Source organism: Hippocampus bargibanti, linkage group LG14, assembly GCF_051943395.1.
Source record: "Hippocampus bargibanti isolate YZ-2025 linkage group LG14, ASM5194339v1, whole genome shotgun sequence".
Lineage (NCBI taxonomy): Eukaryota > Metazoa > Chordata > Actinopteri > Syngnathiformes > Syngnathidae > Hippocampus > Hippocampus bargibanti.
This window is the reverse complement of record NC_142747.1, coordinates 8,850,896-8,875,016: the sequence shown is the minus strand read 5'-3', so window position 1 is coordinate 8,875,016 and position 24,121 is coordinate 8,850,896. Positions and strand designations below refer to the sequence as shown.

General features: G+C 42.2%; 1 protein-coding gene across 4 annotated transcripts in view; it reads left to right on the top strand.

The window, feature by feature from the left end:
* Nucleotides 1-24,121, top strand: part of dscamb (DS cell adhesion molecule b) — a 114,845-nt gene that overhangs the window by 9,210 nt on the left and 81,514 nt on the right. For all 4 annotated transcript variants that reach the window (XM_089013631.1, XM_089013632.1, XM_089013629.1 and 1 more), the window contains exons 2-3: nt 11,810-12,127; nt 12,217-12,363. In XM_089013631.1, coding sequence (XP_088869757.1) covers nt 11,810-12,127; nt 12,217-12,363 — 465 coding nt within the window. The remainder of the gene's footprint in view (nt 1-11,809; nt 12,128-12,216; nt 12,364-24,121) is intronic.

The window sequence follows — 24,121 nt, the reverse complement described above, 5'->3', positions numbered from 1 at the left end:
TTGAAGGGGGGGTACTGTCATAATCTGGTTGGCGACCAACGGGGGGCGCTGTCGGCCCCGCCTGCACTTGCACAGGTGCTGGTCGTTCCAATCAGATTGGCGACCAACGGGTAGCGACGTCAGCCCTGCCGGCAGCCTTGCAGGTGCTGGTCGTTATAATCACTGTCACTTAAAAGGACACCCGGCACGACCATCCGTGGTCGATTAATTGTTTGCTGCTTGTTTGCTGCATGCATTGTGTATGTGTTTGTTTGACGTTGGCGGACTTTTACTTTTGGTCTTCTTTTGCTACTTTGTATTTTTTCCATTCAGATGATTTTGATGTTTTACATTTTGTTCCTGCTGACTTTAATTTAATACAATTTGTCAAACAACCTCCTGCTCCCTCCTGCCTGCTTTTTGGGATCCGCACCTGCCATCACCACCTTGCAAACCGTGACAGTTGCCTTGTGATGATGTAGTCCAGTAGGTGCCAATGTTTGGACCTGGGATGCAACCATGATGTGATGTATTTCTTTTTCAGCTGAAAGATGCTGTTGGTTACAATCAGCTTATGCTCAGAGCACAGAGTAAGGAATCGGAGGCCATTGCTGTTGCGTCCCGTGCCTTCCGATTACTTGTTTCCAGAGCCTGGCATCAGTACCTACTTGGGCATTGAAGTCACCCATCAGAACACGTTTATCAGAGGCAGGGATTTTAGATATGGTTGCATCCAGGGACTGGTAGAAAGCCTCTTTGGTGTTATCGTCAGCATCCAAGGTGGGAGTATAGGTACTGATTAAAGTTGCGAAGCGACCTTTTACCGCAGAATGCAGAAGAGGATTAGGGCCAATGAAGAAATAAAAATAAAGTTGGCAAGATTATCACGATATTCTCAGAATTCTGACTTTAATCACAGAAATATGACTCTAAAGTCAGAAATCTGACTTCAATCTCAGAATTCTGACTTTATTCCCAGAATTCGGACGACTTTAATCACAGAATTATGACTTTAAAGTCAGAATTCTGACTTTATTTTCAAAATTATGACTTCAATCTCAGAATGTTGGTTACATTCTCATAATTCTGACTTTAAAATCATAATTCTGAGATGAAAATGAAAATTTGCAAACATTTTTAGTTCTTCGTTGGCCCTCATCCTCTTCCATAGGAAAACATGCAGGAACATGCACTTTTTTGTGCAGCTTCCATTTTGAAATGGAAAGGTTAGTGCCCCAAACCAAGGCAAGGAGAGCCACGCCGAGTGTCTGCCACGCCGAGTGTCTGCTCGACTGTGAAAAACTGACTGACTGAACTGTTTCATTTAACAGTAAAAGTGAAGACAATGATGTAGTTAAGGGAGTAATTTAGACGAGAGGGCCGAATGTCGTCATTTACATGGTGTTAAGTATCCCCACACACTGTTGTCAGACGCTGGTCTATTATGTATTGCTTCGTGCTTCTCTTTCTGGAGCATCCATCCCCACCAGTGATTATGCTAATCACTATTTGATCAGATGATTAAATTAAGACATGATTCATTCACAGTATTAAAATGCCCAGAATACATTTGTGTTTCTTTGGTCTCCAACAGCATCCATCACTTGAGGGAATCATGACCGGAGAGCAGTAGAGAAGAAGTGTAGACAAATATTGCTCCTTTTTATTCAGCCCGTGGTGCATGGAGAGCCGTAATAAACCTGGATGGGGTAGGGGGGGAGGGGGGTAGAAATGAGGTAAAGTAGAAAATAAGGCGGCGTGCGTACAGGGTGGGGGGTTGCTGAAAGGAGTTGTGCGGCAGTCCCCTAAGTGTTGAATAAACATGCTTGGTTTAGGGAAAATGGCTGCGATAAATGTTTAATATGATAAGTCCATAAAGACGCTCAAATGAGTCTGGAGTATTAAAATGAGAATGGCACGCGGCAGGAGCTTTGAAGGAGGGGCGGGGGAGAGATAATGGCACAGAGCTAACAGGATGAGTGCAGCCAGCTGCTGTGACATCGATATTAACACACTCCACCAGCTGCTGGTCACAGACGTCTATTGGACAAAATTGGAATGGCGGTAGAGCTTCAAGGGCCCATTAACGACGTTATCAATGCAAAAAAAAACAAAAAAAAACAAGAGAAACTCTATTTTACATAATATGACTCATTTATTGATTTGTAACATGCTTTTTTTTGGGGTCGCAAGTTCAGAACTTGGGACAAAATATTTGAAAATGGAACTAGTTGCTCAATACCTTTTACGTCAGAAGCCCAAAGTTGGCTTCCCTCATTTCTTCATCGCAATCAGGTTATGGCAATATTACTGTCAAATAAAATTGGAAGAATGTTTGAATTGAAATTAAAAAAGAAAGATGTCATTGTCACAATTTCGAAACAAAAAATCAAAAAATGTAAATCACAATAGCGTCATAAAAGTTTACATTGCAGTCATAAAGAAATTACCACGCTGAACAAAATGATTTAATCGATACAAATAAAAATACATTTTTATGGCTCTGATTGCAACCCCCCCACTACATTCGCCCCTCAAGCTCTTCAACTGAGGAAATAAGTAAGTCATAATTAGTCATGCTTAATATTATTAAAAGAAAGACAAAAGATATCCTACTATTCGCTGTTGTTGAAAATATTACATTAAAAAAAAGCCGTTAATGAATGAAAATGCGCTACACATACACACACACACACAGGCACTGTCATGATCTGGTTTGCGACCAACGGGTGGCGCTGTTGTCCCCGCCTGCAACTGCACAGGTACTGGTCATCTTCATCAGTGGCGGACTGCCACATTCGGATTGGCGACCAACGGGTAGCGCTGTCAGCCCTGCCTGCTGCCTCGCAGGTGCTGATCATTCCCAATCAGTGACACTCAAAAGGGACTCCCGGCACGACCATTCACTGTCGGGTCATTGTTGAATGCATTGTATCTCTTGTATGCAATTGTATGCATTGTGTATGCATTGTGTATGCATTGTATGCTATGCATGTGTTTGTTCCATCTTGGCAGACTTTTACTCTTGGTTTTTCTTTTGATACTTTGTATTTTTCTGTTCAAATGATTTTAACGTTTTAGATTTTGTTCCTGTTGACTTTATTTTAATACAATTTCTCAAATACAACCTGCTGCTCCCTCCTGCCTGCTTTTTGGGATCCACAACTGCCATCACCACCTTGCAAACAGTGACAGAATGACCCACCATCGGATCCCGCGGGTACAACGGACCGGTCTCATTTCCACCCTGTGCCTGGCAGTGCAACGTCCACGTTAGCCCACAACTGGTCGAGTTTGAATTGCGTCACTCGACGAGCCGTAACGTCCACATCAATGTCCGGCCAAGACCTCCTTCCAGGTGGCCGTCCAGGGTGACACTGGGTGTCTGGCAGTGCACGCCCACGTCCAGCCACGCTGTCATCGTGCATGTTGAATTGAGTCACATCCACGACGAGTTGCATCCACGTCAGTCCGAGAACCCACTCACCGCTGGATCCCGGAGCTGCTATGGACCGGTCTCGTTTCCCCGTTGCCGGGCAGTTCGCGTCCACGTTAGCCCACGCCGCGTCGAGTTTGAATTGAGTCACTCGACGAGCCGTAACGTCCACGCTGTCGGGTCATTGTATCCACAACTGCCATCACCACCCTTGCAAACCGCGACACCCGTAAAGGCCGTTCTTTTCTGTTGTGGTTTTTGGCAATTTCCAACCCAGTCTATCCAAGATTCAGTATCAGACTCATCTTGATTGGCAAAGTGTATAGAACACACAACAAATTTGTCTTCTGTCGAACATGCTGCACGAGTATCATCATCAAAAAAAGACATGCCATTTAAGTATGGACGACACAAATCAAGGCTAATCTAATATAATCATATTCCTTAATGTAAGTGGTATCTCTTAGCGCTCCCCTCTCCCGGCAAATTTGAGTTTTCATGTTTATGTTTGTTAAGTAATTATAAGTGCCTTGCATGCTGGGTCCGAGAGGACAGTAATTTCATCTGTGCTGTATGTCATGCATATTAGCATATTTGACAATAAAGCTGACTTTGACTTTGACTTTAATACAACTAAAACAATGGGCAATGTATCAAGCAGAGCTACAGTGATCAGTGGTAGAATAAAATCCAATAACAGTTGTACAGTTGATGCAGAAAATCAGTGAACAATTTTAAAGTCATCAATAGGGGTATTTGACTTAAATCAAGTGTGCAATAATGCAGATGTCCTTGAGCGCCCGAAAGTGTCTGGTGTTGGAGATTATATAGGTCAGCAACAGTGGTTCAAGTTAGGGCTGGAGCTACCATGATTATAACGAGATGCTGTTCCACGGGGTTTTGAAAAATTGCAAAAAGGCACAATACTGTTATATTTGGGTTACTTTTTAGAGAGTTAATGGCTAGGGGGAAGAAGCTGTTTAAATGTCTGCTGAATTTGGTGCACGTGGATAGGTAGCGCCTGCCTGAGGGGAGTAGCTGGAAAAGGTGGTGGGCAGGGTGCGAAGGGTCCAGGAGGACTTTCCTTGCCCTTGTCTTGGTTCTTGAAGTGTGCAAGTCCTCAAGAGCGGAAAAGATGGTCCCAAGGATTTTTACGCCGTCCTAACTGTCTGTTGAAGTCGTATTTTGTCCATTTTTGTGGCGACCCCAAACCAAACCATGATGGAAGAACATGGGATTGATTTGATGACTCTCGTGTAGAACTGTAGGAGCACCTCCTGTACAAAACATGTACTGCTAAACTAGATGTTATTCTCATTTTAACTTGATTCATCATCTGCCTAAATATTAAATCCACTTACATCTTTGCTAAACCCGATAGCGATGCCATAAACTGACAGGTGATTTATCTCAGCAGCCTTTCTTGTTACCAAGAGTTTCTCGGTGAAACCTGTGCTGACCCACCATGCGCGTTAGCTTTGCTCGCACACAAGTGGACACTGGTCATATTAAGACGACGCGCAGTGACTCCTTTTGAAGGTCCTTAACTGTAATGACTGCTGACATAATAAGGTTGGCCGTCCATGATGCTCCGTGACCGACCCAAGTCAGGCCTCTGTCAGCAACAATCTGTGCAACGTGTACGCTGCCACTTAATCACATTATCCAGAGCGACAATGTAAAATGACCATTACATTACTCGGGAAGGGATTAGATTATACCCACTCAAATCTCAATCAGATGTCTTTGAGTATCACAGTGAAGCACAGAAGTTCATTGTTTACCGGCAAAGTGGAATGGCGACAATGCAGTAAATGAACGATGGGCTTTGAATATGCCGAGAAAATATGGTCAAAATATAGTCAATTGCACATCGTCTCTAGGAATAAACAAATGTGCATTGTTTGGAAAAAGGGCTAAAAACCGTGAACAATAGATGCATTTGTTAGCACAGTTTTTAACTCATTTACTGCCAGACGAAGTGAAAAACCGTGTCCAGTCAAGTGCCAGGTTTCTTGTAATTTTCATTCAAATTCCAGGAAGCACAGAGTATTGAGTTTTAGGACTACATATAGATTCAACGCGGCGTAAGAAACCTTAGACTCTCTTCTTTTATAAGAAAAAAAGAGTTAATTCGTAAACTATGTGGGTCTGGAGTAATATGAGCTGCAAGTGGGGACGGCTTTACAAAAGGCAAATGCTGCCCCCTCATGAAAGGGAAAAAACATTGCCAGAGGTCAGAACAACGCTTTATCGGCACCCTCCCGCAAGAAAAATCAAAACCCGAACAAATTCGGAATGGCGCTTTATGTCATATTACCAATTCCCGAATACATTCGGGAATGGCACTGAATGAGTTAAGAGTTCATAAATGTACACACTCCAAAAGTTTTTGTATGTAGCGAGCTTTTCTGTTGTGTTCATGTTAGGGCCGTTATGGCTTTTTGTTAACATGGCGTGCTCGTGGGCGGGGCACATGCATCCATGCATGTGGAAACAGGTTGATCGTGGAAGGGGTGGTTGTCTTTAAAAGTATAAAAGTATATTTTTGGTTAAAAAAAAAAAGCCCAGACATCCTTGATCTAAAATAAAGTACCGGTCGCTTTTGCTTGCATCTCTGTAGACAAAACAAACCATGAATGACATTTACAATTTCTGTTGATCCAGTTCTGTCTGTCAAATGGATTAGCATTTGCATACTATGACTACGTCTCTTTGTTTTTCATACCACAACAAGGCTGTTTGCAGTTCAGTCTTTTAACTAAATGAACGACAAATGGGCAGCACTTTCATGTATACTGTAAAATCTGCGATTTTCTAAATCGAGTATCAGATCTAGATTTCATTGGAAAAAAAAACAACCAAAAAATGCTAAATAATAATCGTCTGTGTCATTTATCTTTCATGTAAAAGCCAATATTTTCCATCAACAGCTGCAAAAAAGAAACTTTCCTAACCCAGTTTTTCCTTGGGAGCTCCTATGCAGAAGCAGCAAGTGTATAATTTAGACATCATCGTTTAAGCACAGCCCCTCGAACATCACAGGACAGATCTGTCGCTGAGGATCAGTGGCGTGCGCGCAGCCACCCCTCTTTCCACTGTCATGGCGCTGCTTAATATTCATGAGAGCAAATTGGAGGACAGTTATTTAGCTTGGGCGCATAGTGTATTGCCTCTAGGCAGAACACATGAGTGCGAGCGTTTACTCGCTTCAGGCTTGTTGGCATCTGCCTGTCTCAGACTTTGGTGAAATTTTAAGTGGTGTCTTGAGATATGAATGTACATTTTTTGAAGATATGAGCCATCATTCGGGAGAATATATATATATATATATATATATATATATATATATATATATATATATATATATATATATATAAATCCTCGTCTCACCCACCATGGGTGGTGTCTGTCCCCATTTCAGCTCGGGTCCTCTACCAGAGGCCAGGAAGCTTGAGGGTTCTGCGCAGTATCCGTGCTGTTCCCAGCACTGCGCTTTTGTGGACCGAGATATCCGATGTTGTTCCCGGGATCTGTTGCAACCACTCGTCGAGTTTGGGGGTCACTGCCCCAAGTGCTCCGACCACCACAGGCACGACTGTCACCTTTACCTTCCAGGCTCTCTCCAGCTCCTCTCTGAGCCCTTGGTATTTCTCGATTTTCTCATGTTCCTTCTTTCTGATGTTCCCATCACTCGGGACCGCTACATCCACGACAACGGCTTTCCTTTCCCCTTTATCTATGACCACGATATCTGGTTGGTTGGCCATTACCATCTTGTCAGTCTGTATCAGGATTTTTGCTCGGTCATTCTCCACCACCTTGGGAGGTGTTTCCCATTTTGACCTTGGGGTTTCCAGTCCATACTCCGCACAGATGTTTCGGTAGACTATGCCAGCCACCTGGTTATGGCGCTCCATGTAGGCTTTCCCTGCCAGCATCTTACACCCTGCAGTTACGTGTTGGATTGTCTCAGGTGCCTCTTTGCACAACCTACACCTTGGGTCTTGTCTGGTGTGGTATATCCCTGCCTCTATGGCTCTGGTGTTCAGGGCCTGCTCTTGGGCAGCCAGGATGAGTGCCTCTGTGCTGTCCTTTAGGCCAGCCCTCTCTAGCCACTGATAGGACTTCTTGAGATCAGCGACTTCTGCTATGGTTCGGTGGTACATCCCGTGTAGGGGCTTTTCCTCCCATGATTGTCCCTCTTCCAGCACCTCATCCTCTGTTCCCCATTGACTGAGACATTCTCTGAGTACATCATCCGTTTGAGCCTTCTCTTTGATGTATTCATGGAGCTTGGATGTTTCATCCTGGACAGTGGCTCTCACACTCACTAGTCCCCGGCCTCCTTCCTTACGGCTTGTGTACAGTCTCAGGGTGCTGGACTTGGGATGGAACCCTCCGTGCATGGTGAGGAGTTTTCGGGTCTTAACATCCGTGGTCTGAATCTCTTCCTTTGGCCACCTTATTATTCCTGCAGGGTATCTGATCACTGGCAGGGCATAGCTGTTTATTGCCCGGGTCTTGTTCTTGCCATTGAGCTGGCTTCTGAGGACTTGCCTCACCCGCTGGAGGTATTTGGTCGTAGCCGCTTTCCTTGTTGCTAATTCGAGGTTGCCATTGGCCTGTGGTATACCGAGGTACTTCTAGCTGTTTTCAATGTCTGCTATTGTTCCTTCAGGGAGTGAGACCCCTTCAGTGTGAACTACCTTGCCCCTCTTAGTCACCATCCGACTACATTTCTCCAGCCCGAATGACATTCCGATATCACTGCTGTAGATCCTGGTTGTGTGGATCAGGGAGTCTATGTCCCTTTCGCTCTTAGCATACAGCTTGATGTCATCCATGTAGAGGAGGTGACTGATCGTAGCTCCATTTCTGAGGCGGTATCCATAGCCTGTCTTGGCGATTATCTGTCTGAGGGGGTTCAGTCCTATGCAGAACAGCAGTGGGGAGAGTGCATCACCTTGGTATATGCCACATTTGATGGACACTTGCGTTAGTGGCTTGCCATTAGCTTCAAGTGTGGTTTTCCACATCCTCATCGAGTTTGCAACGAAGGCTCTCAGGGTCCTGTTGACCTTATACAACTCCAAGCATCCATTGATCCATGTGTGTGGCATCGAGTCATATGCTTTCTTGTAATCAATCCAGGCTGTGCATAGGTTGGTATGTCGGGACCTGCAGTCTTGAGCGACTGTTCTGTCAACCAGCAGCTGATGTATATATATATATATATATATATATATATATATATATATATATATATATATATATATATATATATATATATATATATATATATATATATATATATATATATATATATATATAGGATTGAATTGGATGATTAACCTTTATTAGTCTTGCAGTGGAGACATTTACATTTCACAGCAACAAATTTATGAAAGGAAGAGGAAAGGAAAGGAAGAAGTAGAAAAACAAAATACAGGAGGTGCTGTCTTCAAGTCAATAGAACAAAAATAAATAAATAACAAATAATATGATAAAACAAAGACACAAAGAGTCATTCATTCTTAAGCACTATCTGCACCCTCTTCGTTGCATGAAGCAGTTCTAGATGAAAGATTAGAGGATCAAAGTGTCCTTTTCACCAGTGCATCAGGGACGTCATGGTGGATTGTGCATGTCCGCTATAAGCTAAATGTTGAAAGCAAATACAATGTAGTAGCAGTTGTGTTAAGTTCATCCTGTCTACTTGATATCTAATTTACAACAGATTATTCTCTTACAGACAGTGTATTGTAGGTGTTCAAATACCTGACATGTTTCGGCGTATATTTCCGCCTTCGTCAGAGTGTGAATCTGACTGAAATTTTATTTATAATATTATTACGCGAAAGTTTTCGAGAGTCATGCGTCAAGGAGTTTCGCCTCCTGGAGGACACTGATCTCATCGCGGGCTCCTCAAGCCATGCATCTATCCAGCTGCTGCATGACTTGAATATTCGTTCGTTCGTTCGTTTGTTCATTTTCCGAGCCGCTTCATCCTCACTAGGGTAGTAGGGAATGCTGCAGCCGATTCCAGCTGTTGTTTTCGTGCAGTAGGCGGGGGACACCCTGAACCGGTTGCCAGCCAATTGCAGGGCACACAGAAAATAACAACAATCCGGCCTTGTACTCACACCTAAGGACAATTTGGAGTGTTCCATCAGCCAGCAATGTATGCTTTTGGAAAGTGGGAGGAAACTGGAGTACCCGGAGAAAACCCACAGACATGTGAGAACACGCAAACTTCCCTGGAGTGCAAATCTACTGCTTTATGTTTACATTGTTATTGTAGAGCAAATCATAAATTATTTGTTGGTTCAATTTGAACCACAGTGGAGACAAAAGGAACTAACATTTGTTAGGGCGGGATGTTATTCTACTGTCTTCTCTTCTTGTAACTCAGTGAGCCTTTTGTAATGTCCTTTTCTTTGGTGATTCTTGCTTGCTTGGTGCTGCTTTTTATTTCATGACCTTGTCAAAGGATGTGGAATCCAAACAACTCGAGGCTGAATGAAGTAAAATGATGCAACAAACATTTTTGGTCAGGGTGGAACACCTTACAATCTAAATTCACTCAATTGGATTGGATTGGATTTGCCTTTATTAGTTAGTTTATTAGTGAATGCTTTATTTCATGCATCTGTGCAATTGTATGTGATCCGATGCACACCGTTCTGACCTTGAAAAAGGAAGGCCAGGATTTTATTAAAATCCCAAGAGATTTTGTATGCTTTTTTTGGTTTGTATTTCTTAAGGTGACACAGAAGGGTTTTTTTCTAAATATGTTGCACTACTTTGATATACAGTGAAGAAGTAAAGTTCAGCATTTTAGGAAGTGGCACACAAAATAAAGACATTTCCACTGCCTCCTCCACACCTAATAGAAACCCTTAAATCAATTGGGAACGTGGCTTGACTAAAAGGGGGGAAAATCGTGTTGTATGTGAAATTTGGGAATCAAGAACACCTTTTTGAGTAAATGAGTCTAAATGTTTTTTGACAATGATTTCCAAAATGTCCTTTTTCTACCTTTTGAGACATTCTCATTTATATTTTTTATTTTTTGGTTAGACCTATTAAAAGTTGACACAATGCACTGAATACAGGTTTTACCATGTTTTGCGATTCATATGACATATTTTGTATACATATACTGTATATATACATTTTAATGCACAGAACCAGTAATTTGTGACGTATCAGAAAAAAAAGATACCTAGTCCAGGATGAATAAATATTGTTCACGTTTGTTATGATATTTTATACTTAATATATTATTATTATTATTATTATTATTATTATTTTTATTTTTATTATTATTATTTTTATTGTTGTTATTGTTATTGTTGTTATTATTATCGTTATTATTATTAGTAGTAGTAGTCTTCGTACTTTATTATTATTATTATTATTATTATTATTATTATTATTATTATTAGTATTATTATTATTATTATTATTATTAGCAGTAGTAATAGTAGTAGTAATAGTAGTAGTAATAGTAATAATTTCTCCACTGCGAGACTAATAAAGGCAAATCCAATCCAAACCAATCCAATAGTAGTAATACTTTCTTATTCTTATTCTTTAATTTATTATTATTATTATTATTATTATTATTATTATTATTATTATTATCTGATTTGCTAGAGATGAAACAAACAAGTGCAGATTCTGAGTGAGTGCCCGATGGTAGAGAAATATAGCTCCATTTATGATTGTGGGGAAAAATGCTTACATATCTACAGTAAGTGGCGTACAATTGCAACCGTTTCACTTCAAATCAAGAGTTGATTTGATTTGCTACAACGTGTCGATTTGTTTGTCTGTGAGGGAGTGTAGAGCAGCAAGATATTATGGCGGGTCATATTGCTGGTTTCAAGCTGCAGGAGCTGAGAAAGAAAAAAGATGAGGGGGATCTGCAATTTGAAACCTTATTAGGAATTTATGAAGTGCTAAAATGTTTTCTCCCCTGAGCCTGCCGTCAGTGTCACTGTAAGCCATTTAGAGCGAAGCCACCAAACTCGTAGCTCGGAGACTGAGATGGCAATCTCGGGCAAGCTAGTAACATGAAGCATGTACTCCGTGCACACATCTGTCTCAACGCAGAACCCAGATCAACTCATTTTGATTGTGGATCCTAAATATTTATCAAACATGGCGGTTGGTATACATGTACAGTATCCATGCGGGCACTTTCTGGCTAGTTGGCTGTTGTGTATGCATTTTAGTCTACCGCCGTCTTGCCTGCTCCCTGGTTCAAGCAAGAGTGGTGGTCACGTGACCATTGATCTTCAGATTCACAGATGTCAAATTCAAGAGACTGATCTGACCTCTCGCACTGTGTCGACTTAACCTTTGTTTCCTCTTCTGCCTCCACAGTTTTCAGTGAGGACCTACATTCCAGCTTATATTTTGTCAATGCATCGCTTCAAGAGGTAGTATTCGCCAGCACCACAGGGACCTCAGTGCCCTGTCCCGCTGGGGGCGCAGCCCCTGCATCACTGCGCTGGTACCTGTCCACCGGCGAGGAGATTTATGACGTCCCCGGCATACGACACGTGCACCCCAATGGAACTCTCCAGATCTTCAACTTCCTGCCATCCAGCTTCAGCAAGCTGATCCACGACAACACATACTATTGTACAGCCGAAAACCCCTCGGGCAAGATTAGGAGTCAGGATGTCCACATTAAAGCTGGTAAGTCCATAAGGAGAACTTTTTTTGAAGGTGGATGTTGGAAGAACTGAAATAAATGAAATGTTGACAAATTGTGATTCATTGCTTAGTTTCACGGGAACCCTACACGGTCAGAGTGGCTGACCAGAAGGCTATGCGAGGCAGTGTAGCCGTTTTCAAGTGCATTATCCCCGCTTCCGTTGAGTCCTACGTCAGTGTTGTATCGTGGGAGAAAGACACAGTCTCGCTAAGCCCAGGTAAGACCGCAACGAGTTCTTCGTGTAAGTAGGATTTTAAATTAAATGTATAATGTCTGTCAAGGACAATGTGCAGTGACTCTCATTTAAAATCATTGCTTAAAAATCATCTGGATTATTTGCTGACTTTTTCTGAACAGTTACTTTTTTATGTTGTATTTCCGCAAACCATATTCCCGGTAGTCGAGTGGTTTGCACACCGGCTTCACAGTGCAGAGGTTGCCGGTTCACGTCCCGCTTCGGCCTCCCTGTGTGGAGTTTGCATGTTCTCCCCGGGCCCGCGGGGGTTTTCTCTGGGTCCTCCGGTTTCCTCCCACATTCCAAAAACATGCATGGCAGGCAGATTGAACACTTCAAATTATCCCTCTGTGTGAGTGTGAGAGTGACTGTTGTACGTCTTTGTGTGCCCTGCGATTGGCTGGCAACCAATTCATGGTGTCCCCCGCCAAATATTGCTGGGATAGGCTCCAGCAACCCCGGCGACCCGAATGAGGAATGGAGCGGTACGGAAAATGCATGGATGAATATTCCCTTCACAACCTCGGCCTCTTATTTCTAAACACAGCCGTGGATTTCATCGCCAGGCCTTCGGTAGTGCTAGGTCTGAATCAATCCAGACTGAAAAAAGTGTGGTAAGATACTACAAGTCCACTCGAGAGTACCATTAGGGGGAAATAACTGACCAACCTTTCTTAATGATGTCCATTTTGTCATGAAAAGTCCATCTTGAAAATGGCTTTAACAGTAACCAAACCAAATCCACCAACCAAATACATTTCTTCTCCTCCTTCAGCCATTGTGGTTTGACAAAACTGCCATTGAATCAACACAATATATTTGCATATGCAGCTTGCTACCGATACAGTGTTTAGCTCTGGCCAGTATGCTCTGACTAGCAGCTAGTGATACTATAATTGGCTAGTCACTAGCCAATCATAGTTTGTGAAAATTCTGACGGTTCCAGCGCCTTCCAGCAGGCCTTGGGTTGCCAACTTGAAATCCATCCATCCATCCATCCATTTTCTGTACCGCTTATAACTCATTAGGGTCGCGGGGGATGCTGGAGCCTACCTTAGCTATCTTCGGGCACGAGGCGAGGGACACCCTGAATTGGTTGCCAGCCAATCGCAGGGCACACAAAGACGTACAACAGTCACTCTCACACTCATACCTACAGACAATTTGGAGTGTTCAATCTGCCATGCATATTTTTGGAGTGTGGGAAAAAAACGGAGGACCCGGAGAAAACTCACGCGGGCCCATGGAGAACATGCAAACTCCACACAGGGAGGTCAGACCGGGACGCGAACCGGCGACCTCTGCACTGTGCTAACCACTCGACTACCGGGCCGCCCAACTCGAAATCTGATTGGTTAAAGCAATAGTTTCATCGACACTTATTTTTTGCTCCGGGTCCCGCAGAACTGATTGTAAAGGCGTCCAGGTAGATTTCTGAACCTGGTAACAAATGACGGCTGAAATGTGATTGGTTACATGCTTAATAACAAAACCACATGTCTGGAAGCAGCGCAACAGTGGAAAAGTAATGAAATGAATCTGAAAGACAATTTGGAATTATTTCTTACGAATTCATGGCCAAAATACGATTACCATCAGTCCGTGATTCTGATGTTTTTAGGTCAGCAGAGAAGGCTTTGTAAGCCTTGATGGTCCATCACTGATATACATGTATATGTCAGTGCATCTTTCAATATTTTGTTAAGGGCTTCTCTAAGTAAAAAAAAAAAAAAATCAAGCAAAATATGTTTGTTCAATTTTTTGTGTTCGTATTGCAGGAGATATGACAATTCATGAATCATAACAAAAATGATGTGTAAGCATTCAAATTTTTATTTTGAGAGCATGTTCATGATTTGCTACTCAATCTCCTTAAGTCATTGACCCACTAATGAATATATATGCAATTTATATGCCTACTTTTTTCGATGATCATAATTAATTTCTCCTTGGAATATTGCTACTTTTTCTCCAAATACGACTGCATTGACTATTTTCCCGCGTGAGTCACAGTACTGGGAATCAACAGCTCCATATGACGGCGTCTCTTAGGCCGCCAGCGATTGTTGTTACTGTCACACTAAATCACCGCGTCTCTCCTTGTAGCTCATTCTCAACTCGGTCAAGTTCCAACGTCTACTTGGCATCACAGACCTTTTTTTTAAGTCATGTAACTCAGCATGACAACTGCGGCACGTTTTTATTTTTAATTCACGTTAAAAGCAGTGCTTATCACTGTTATTGCTCCGTGTTCCGCCTACGGGCTGCTTTTGCTTCATACTGAGGCATTCAGAGACCTGTGAGTGAGCACTTGATGTCATTTGACTGAGGGCAAAATCTGGGACGGTGTTTTGGTGGCATTTTAAACGTGTCTACTCAAGCATGAATATGTGTTTTCTGATCCATGCCGGGGACTTATTTACTGGCGAGTTTGCCTGACTTACTGCAAGCTGTCAGTTAAAAGTCATGCCCTCGTCACAAAAATTTGGCCAAATATTCAGTACGCAGATACGATTTTGAGGTGCAAATAGAGCAACTCGTGTAGACACCTGCAAGGGTTGTGGTGGTGGTGGTGGGGTTCTTTCATCTGGATCCGCCCTTTTGCAAGAACGGCAGTATTGGATGCTGTTGTGTTTACTTCCATAAAGAGAAAGGCGAGGCTGTCAAAAACATGAGCACACGGTCAAAATCACTGCTGCTCTCTGATAAATATTTGATGATAGATTCTGATGCATGGGCAGATCTACCTCACACTTTGATGGAGAGGTTGAGTTTACTTCAAGCCGTCTCTTGCTGCAGGAGGATACTAGTAGAGCTTTGAGAATAGCAATGAGCTGAAGTTTGACCCAGCCTTGTTTTGAAACTCATTCTGCAGGTTTTTTCTTTCTCTTTCTCTTTCTCTTTGTCTTTCTCTTTCTCTTTCTCTTTGTCTTTCTCTTTCTCTTTCTTTTTGTCTTTCTCTTTCTCACTCTTTCTCTCTTCCAGCCTCTCTCTCTCTCTCTCTCTCTCTCTCTCTCTCTCTCTCTCTCTCTCTCTCTCTCTCTCTCTCTCTCTCTCTCTCTCTCTCTCTCTCTCTCTCTCTCTCTCTCTCTCTCTCTCTCTCTCTCTCTCTCTCTCTCTCTCTCTCTCTCTCTCTCTCTCTCTCTCTCTCTCTCTCTCTCTCTCTCTCTCTCTCTCTCTCTCTCTCTCTCTCTCTCCTTGTCTCTCTCTTTTTTGTTCAAATTTTCATGAAAAAAACGACCCTTTGTTGAGAATAAGAAAATCAAGTGCACTTCTCTTAGTTGTGAAGGTGAGGAGAAATGAATGCTTGTAGGCAATGTTCTTTCAAAATTTTCATGTGTCTGAATAGACACACAAGCTCCCTGAGCACCCCGAGGACTGCTGTGAGCAACATCAGATGTGTACGCTGTGGGCAGGGCACATTCGCGCCGTTCTGCTCCGATTGGCTAAGTAGCGTACGTGAACTGTATGGCATTATTGGCTGGACACCAGTCACTCATTGAGTTACATTGTAAAATGGTAAAAAAAAATATATATATATATATATATATATATATATATATATATATATATATACAGTAAAGTCTCGTTATATCGATATCGGATATATCGATAGTCCCGGTTATATCGATACTATTTCTATGCACGCACGGAGAAAATTACATGCAAACAGGGTCGGATATATCGATAGTCCCGGTTATATCGATATTTTTTCTGACTCCCTTGAATATCGATATAACGAGACTTTACTGTATATATATATATATATATATATATATATATATATATATATATATATATATATATATATATATATATATATATATATATATATATATATATATATATATATATATATATATATATATATATATATATATATATATATATATATATATATATATATAGAGAGAGAGAGAGAGAGAGAGAGAGAGAGAGAGAGAGAGAGAGAGAGAGAGAGAGAGAGAGAGAGAGAGAGAGAATTAGTCTAATTAACTAGATTATATCAGTTCTAAAATTAGATATTAAGTAATGCGTTTCTGTTTTATTTTATTTTGTGCGCTGCATAGATGTTCTTGTTCGCTGAGTAGGTGCAAGCGGTGCGCGATTGTGCACGCGCACAGCTTAGAGGGAACATTGCTTGTAGGGATGAAAGAAAACAACCTCGAATGAGCACTAAGACCGCTAATCGACTTCCATTTTTCTTTTTCAGAATTCCAAACAATGTTTGTAAATGAATTTAAACTTTCCAGACTAGGTCAAGGCTCAAATAATTGCTCAGTCGTTATTGACTGTACAATGTTTAAAACTCAGTGGTGGGCCATCTGGGCCTGCAAGGCCTTCTCTGCTGGCCTAAAAACTCAAAATCAGACTGATGTTGATAAAATTTTGTCCATAAATTCTTATTAAATATTTCCAAATCGTCTTTCAGCTTCCTTTCATTGCTTTTCACCTGTTGTGCTGCTTCCAGATGTGTGTTTTCCCATTACCAGAGTCATAAATCTACCAAAACGCCTTCACAATCAGTTCTGCAGGCCCTGGAGCATTAAATGCGGTGTCAATGACTCGGTTGCTTTGACCAATCAGATTTCGACTTGGTGACGCTATGAGCTGGAGGTCTTGGGTGAACACCTTGGACTAGTTGTAGAACACATGTCAAAAGATTTCCAGAAAAAATGTTCTGCCCTGTTTTGGTTGATCTTCAAATCGTTGGATAGGTTCCGTCGTAGTTTTTTATTTCGCCATCGACTTTTATTTCGACATCGACTTTGACGACAGGAGAAAACAGAGCAAAGTGTGTCAAAAATCAGTGGATAACGTCTCATTCTGAACGGGTCTAAAATAGATGCGTAATTACAGAGCCGTGTCTTAATTAATCAGCTGTGATTGAAAAGTTAATTAGAATATGAATTACTTGCTAGAATAAGGACTGCTTAGTAGTTATTGAAGCGGCCTATTTTGAATGTGAATGCACGCGACGTGAGTTCGCGAGTGTTGCAACTAGCAACCCATTAACCTGTCATGAATTTTCAAACCGGTCTTGCATGTTCAAGCTTTCATATGCCCTGCTGTTGTCGTCTGCTCCTTTTGATAAACAATTAACAGAGCTAATGGAGAGATAAAAGAGACGCAGGGAAGAAAGGCGGCGGGGGGCGACAAGCTGTGCTGTGTTGTGTATTTTACAGCGGCGCTTTGTTTTGAAGGGATGCTGCGGTGCCGAACCCACCTTTGTGTGTCAGTGTCCTGTTTGTGGAGTGGCTTTCAAAAGGGAATCATTTGTGTGGGTTTTCAATTGATGTATTCGTACTATTCCTTATCTTATTCAAGATGTCAGCCAGAGCGACAGATTTGGTATCGAGAAAAAGAGAAGAAAAAAAAATGGATCATCAAAAAAAGTAGCAAAGATGTCAGTGACACCTTGCACATTTGGCTTGCATAGTTTAGGGAGTAAGAAAACATATTCTTACAGAAACTGGAGTATTATTTATCCGCTTGAAAATTTATTTCTTTTATTTTTTTTTTACGTATTAGTTGTGACCTACGAGCACAGAGCTGGGACAGATGTGCACCTACCGCGTGCAAAGTTTCGAGTTCTTACTCATTTTGTTACTTTATTTTCATGTCTGCCCTTCACCTCCGGCTGCTTTTAAAACTTTTCATTAAGTGATTTGGCTTGCCTGCGATTGGCTGGCAACCAGGTCAGGGTATCCCCTCCATACAACCCGAAAGATAGCTGGGGGTGGGGGGGCTCTTCCTGCACACCCTTATGTGGATAAAGCGGATTAGAAAATAGCTGGATAGATGGCTGGCCTGCCCAAACATAATTTTGTCACATAAATGTTTTGCATTGTAAATAATTGGCCTGATGAAAAAATAATGATTTTTTTCCCTCACATTGTACAATAGATATTCATTCTTTATACTCACGACGGTCGCATGGATGCTGGACTCTATCCCAGCTGTCTTCGGGCAGTCGGTGGGGGAAACCTTGAACTGGTTGCCAGACAATTCACACCAAGGGACAATTAGGGCGAAGAGAAAAAGTCAATTTCCTCCTGTGTGGAAAGTGGCCGTGCTCTTATTTGCTTTATGCAAATGACTCCATCCGATACTTAAAAACATTAAAATAAAACATCTTTTAGTTGCAGTTGTGCTCAAGTCGGCACCTACCCAGCTGTGCGTTTTACCTTCTATAGGCATCTTGATTTCTTCGCTGTCCCCCTTATGTTGTTCTTTGTTACAAAATGCTAACAGAGCCTCATAAATTTGTCGGGTGGCAAATACAGTCACAGTCTAAACCAAAATTTGCGGCAAGGGCGTTTAAGGATATAGGTTATAGGCGTATATAGGGTATCGGCGTTCGGTGGTAAAACATGACTGCTTCCTGAAATTTATCATGCCAGCGATATGCCGCCGCCTCCATTTTTCACAGAGATTGACAGTGAGGGCACTGAGCGGCAAGCAGAGACAGAAGGGAGGGGGGGGTTGTAAATCCAACACGCCCAAAGTCAGCCCAACCTTGAAAGGAGTCCAACGTGCTTGAAACGAGCTCGGGCGAGAACAAGATGTAAAGAAATGTGCGACGGAAAGAAGAAAATTGTGGGAAGGAGAGAATAGGAAGAACATGTGAAAGGTAGAGGGGAGGTGAGTGGGCGAAGCACTTTGCTTGGTAAACAAGTGTGCCGCATCACATTGGCCACATGATATCTTTCTCACTTCCCCTCCCTCCATCTTGCTCTCGCCTTCGAAGACTCCATCTTTCTCCTCCTCGCAGAAACGTGCCTCGTTGTGCTTGCTGTTAGGGAGGCTGGAAATGGGTCAAGGCTCAAGCAGAATTGTGTCTGATCCCTGCATAACAAACATTGCAATCATGAATAAATAGGCAAGCATGCACGTGGTGCAGGTTCATGGAAAAACAAACTCTTCATATATCAATTCTTTGTTTTATGTGGTTTATATATATGATAGTTTCTGATGAATCCTTCATTTTCTTCAAAAGATGACCCTGTGCTTTATAATCCGGTGCGCCTTATATGTGAAGTAACAATGAACCGCAACAGGTCTCGCAACTACTCTCAGCAGCCAGCGACTCCATTTCCAAACCCCGTAAAAGAAGTGCAATCTGAGATATATAAAACTTTCATTGCAGGAAATTTCATTTCAGGCCGACTTTTTTCTCGATTTCGCCCTAATTTTCCGTTTTTGGCAAAATAATTCGAACTGGAAAATTTTGCATTTCTTGCTTGTTTTTGTGTTTTGTGTCTAAAAAAAAATCATTTTTTTCAGAACATTCTCAGGACAAAATTTTCCATGAAAATAAATGTTTTAAAGAAGGAAAATTGGCAATCTCTGAAAAAGTATTATTGTATTATGATAAACTCTGATAAAACCCTGGAATATTTTTGAGCTCATAAAATGCACAAAATACAACACATTACGCTACTTTGCAATTTCTATTTTTGTGTTTGACATCAAAGCCCTGCAGGCAAAAATGCCGTTTCTTTGTATGTATGTGAGTGTGTGTGTGTGTGTGTGTGTGTGTGTGTGTGTGTGTGTGTGTGTGTGTGTGTGTGTGTGTGTGTGTGTGTGTGTGTGTGTGTGTGTGTGTGTGTGTGTGTGTGTGTGTGTGTGTGTGTGTGCGTGCGTGTGTGTGTGTGTGTGTGTGTGTGTGTGTGTGTATCTTCTTGTGTGTTGTCTGTATTCCAAATTATCACTTTAAAAATGTTTGTTGGTGCTTAGGTGGATTCTCCCAAAGCAAAATCAACACCCCCGCCCCAAAAAATATGGGGACATGAGCTGTAGTACACTTTCGTGATAGCAATAACACATTTGCTGTTACCTTTGACTGAAGAAAAAAAAAACTTTTTTTTGTATTTTGTAAAGTTTTCCCTCCAACTGCAAACAAAAAAAATAATACTTCTGATGAGGTTTGTTTGACATTTTCTAGTGTTCATAAATAGTGGTACTATAGCTTTGGCACGCAAGGTTTGCTTATCTTGAGCAGACGTTTGGTTTCCTGGCCTGGCCTTATGAGGTTTGTGGTTTGGGGAAGAAATAATTTATTCCTCTTGCTTTCTGTTTGATGCTTTTGAAGTTTCCCCTCTTAGCTCTGGTGAAGGTTTGAGGACGTGATACATATTTGATAAGAATCGACAGATAGCAGGGTGACTGAGAAAGCCAGGGAAGCAAATCGATCTCACGATGGTGCTCCCAAAAGCATCTTAAACCTAAGGTCATTCGTAGCTCTTTCTTCTTGCTCTCATTTAGACAAACAAGCTTTCATGTTTCTCCTTCAGAATAAATTTAGATGACATTGAAAGTGAACAAAATACCACAATAAATCTATTTTTCGGCTAGCTTGCTGCCGGCATGATGTAATGGAGTGTTTTCATAATGTTCGCGATTAAAGCTAGCTAATAGCGAACCACTATATTAGGGGTCGGGAACTTTTTTGACAAATTAAGAGAGCCATAAAAGTAAAATATTTAGGAATGTTTTTCAGTGAGAGCCACACACACACACACACACACACACACACACACACACACACACACACACACACACACGCACACGCACACGCACACGCACACACACACACGCACACACACAGTATATGCTATAAAAAGTTATGCTTTTTATTGTTTTACTTCACATTAACAACCATTGAACTTATTTTTGGTAATGAGCTGGCACGATGGCTGTTTTTACCAGCTGACATACACAGACACATTCAACAAATGTTGAAGCAAGCACTCTTCCATCATTGTTTCCTAACAAATAGTAGCAATATGGCAGGTGTTATGCTGTTTGGGCAAGGGATAATTAGGGTGCTGATGGCGACACGCTTTGGGAGACTGGGCAGCCTCTCGTCTTTTATTGGCAATTTGGCTTCCTGTGACAGGGATGCCCTCAATTTTTTTTTCTTGGACTAAGGGCAGATTTTTAAACTCGACGCTTGTGAACCATCTCATACTGTAAGACAGGAAAGCATGATTTTTACATGACATGTAAAGAAAGGGATATTGCCATCTCATTGAATAAAAAACATAGCTTCATATTGTCTCTTGAATTTGGATGTATTTGATGTTTGATGCTCTTCATTAAAAGAATATTGTTGACCCTGCCGGAGTCAGGAAACACTGGCAGAAATGGACTGGAGTGGGGCCAGAATTACACTGGCACTAAGCCAAAGCACAGATTAGTCACGAGCATGGTGTTGGCTAATTACAGGCGGTACAAGCAATTAATTTCTGTTTATAAACTCTCCTGGATGCGGGATTTGATAGGCTGCTGTTTGTATCGGTTCTGTATTTGCTGTGTGTGTTGGTGACAGGTGGCACGTTTTTGAGCTGAACCCTTTCCATATGCTCCCTACTGGGGCTAAATGGAGTCAAACTGGGTCCTTCGTCACATCCCGTATGCAAAAGTGTCTGATCCCATCTTAAAAGGGACTGATTAAAGTTTAAAAAGCCACTTAAAATTCAAATCACCCCGCTGACCTAAGAGGGATTTTTCACAAGATTTGTATTTCTCTTGGCGTCATCTTCCATCCAATCAAGGATTAAGACACAGACTTATTCTGCTCCATGGGTGGTAAATCTCGAAAAATACAGTAAATCGCATTGAGCCTCTTTAAAACTTTCACACAAAGCCTCGGAGTCTGCGGCCTCATGCTGGGCATCTGCGACGCTGATTAGACATGATCCTGCTTTGAGAGCACCTGCTGGACACCAATCACATGGAGAGGTACTCCCTCTCTCTCTCTCTCTCTCTCTCTCTCTCTCTCTCTCTCTCTCTCTCTCTCTCTCTCTCTCTCTCTCTCTCTCTCTCTCTCTCTCTCTCTCTCTCTCTCTCTCTCTCTCTCTAAAAATGGTTGGTTACAAATGGATGGTTACAAATGCAATAGAAATCTCGGGTAGTCTGTAGAGATATCAACTTTCCACTGACGGATGGAGTCTATCCCAGTTGTCTTTCAGAACTGAACTCATTGCCAGCCAATCGCAGGGCACACAGAGACGAACAACCATCCGTGCTCACAATGACAACTTGGAATGTACCTTGTTCAATAAGTCTGCCCGGCATGTTTTTGGAACGTGGGAGGAAACTGGAGTACCCGGACAAAACCAACGCAGGCATGTGGAGAACATGCAAATTCCACACAGGAAGGCGGATTCTGATGCTTCTCTGCACTGTGAGGCCTGCATGCAAACCCTCATCCACTGTGTTGCCCACAAATCAATAAATAAAATAAAATACAAAGCCAACTGGGTGGTTTAATGGTTAGCTCATGTGCATCAGAGCTGTCCGGTTTGCACAATAATTTTGCCCAATGTCCTCCACTCCTATATAGTTATTTTCTCAGATTATTTAAAGCGGCAAACAATCACCTGCCTGCTCTGAAATGATCAGCTGACTTCGCCCAAAGGTGACATTGTATTTTTTTCCGATGTATGAGACGGGAGAAATCATTCTTTCATTCTTCAAGGCTCATTTTCTCTCCTTTTAGACACACATATTCACACGCATGCACGCACGCACACACACATACACACACACACACACACACACACACACACACACACACACACACACACACACACACACACACACACACACACACACACACACACACACACACACACACACACACACACACACACACACACACACACACACACACACACACACTCTCTCTCACACACACACACACACACACACACACACACACACACACACCACACTAATGCACACACTCACACTCCCACATACTAGACTTGCAGCCCGTCATTGGCCTCACCTTGCCATGTACCGCAAGCATCTAGGATCTAACCATCTGAACTCCCTGTGAGCTGCTGCTTAAGCAATCGTGAAAACTAGAAGCCAGTTCAATCTCATCACAGTGCCACACACCCTGTGGATATAATTTCAAAGATACCGACGCCAGGTCTGTGACAGCCTCTTACTTACATAAAGAATAAAAGGATGCGGTTCTCGTTTGTGATCCCCACCAGCCTAGTTATTTGCGGTCACGTTGTCCCGAGGTGAAAGCCGAGAACCGAGTGGCTTTTTTTTGACAGACGCACCCTGCAATCTTCACATCAGCGTAGGAGCACAGGCAGCCAATCAGAGGCAAGCGCTCATTACCGCACATGCTTATCACCTGCATGCAGCTGCGGTCGTCCATCGGAGGCGGTTGAGGTATTGAGCAAGGAAAACGGGAAGGGGAGTGGAAAGGGGGAAATTTGTCTTGTGGTGTAGCACAGCTACATTGGCATCCCTCCCTTGCATCATTTAAGAGGTTTAAATTTGAAGACATATTTTTCATGTGACTATATAATCCTCCTTTGTCATCTGGGCCGAATGAATGGAGGAAATCATTGTTTGCCGAGACTGGAGAAGCCCCGGCATGGCAATTTTTAAAACGCAATTCGGAGCGAAGACATGCTTTGTAGCCCTCGCGAAAATGAGAAGGGGAGCGAGCGAGAAGCCGAGATAAGCTCAGTCTCAATTGATTTTCCCGTTCCTTTCTGCTGCGCTTGAGTTTCCATGGCAACGTGGTCAGGTTCCTTCTGCTTCCTAGGGCAAGTGTAATTGTTGTCTTTCTCGCAGCCCAACTCTCAACGTGTCTTTCTTCTCCTTGAATTTCACATCATTTATCGTGGCTGTGTATATTTCTTCAGTGTCTTAAATGTTATTTATTTTTTCGTAGAAATTTGGCAAACCCTCAGCAATATTTTTA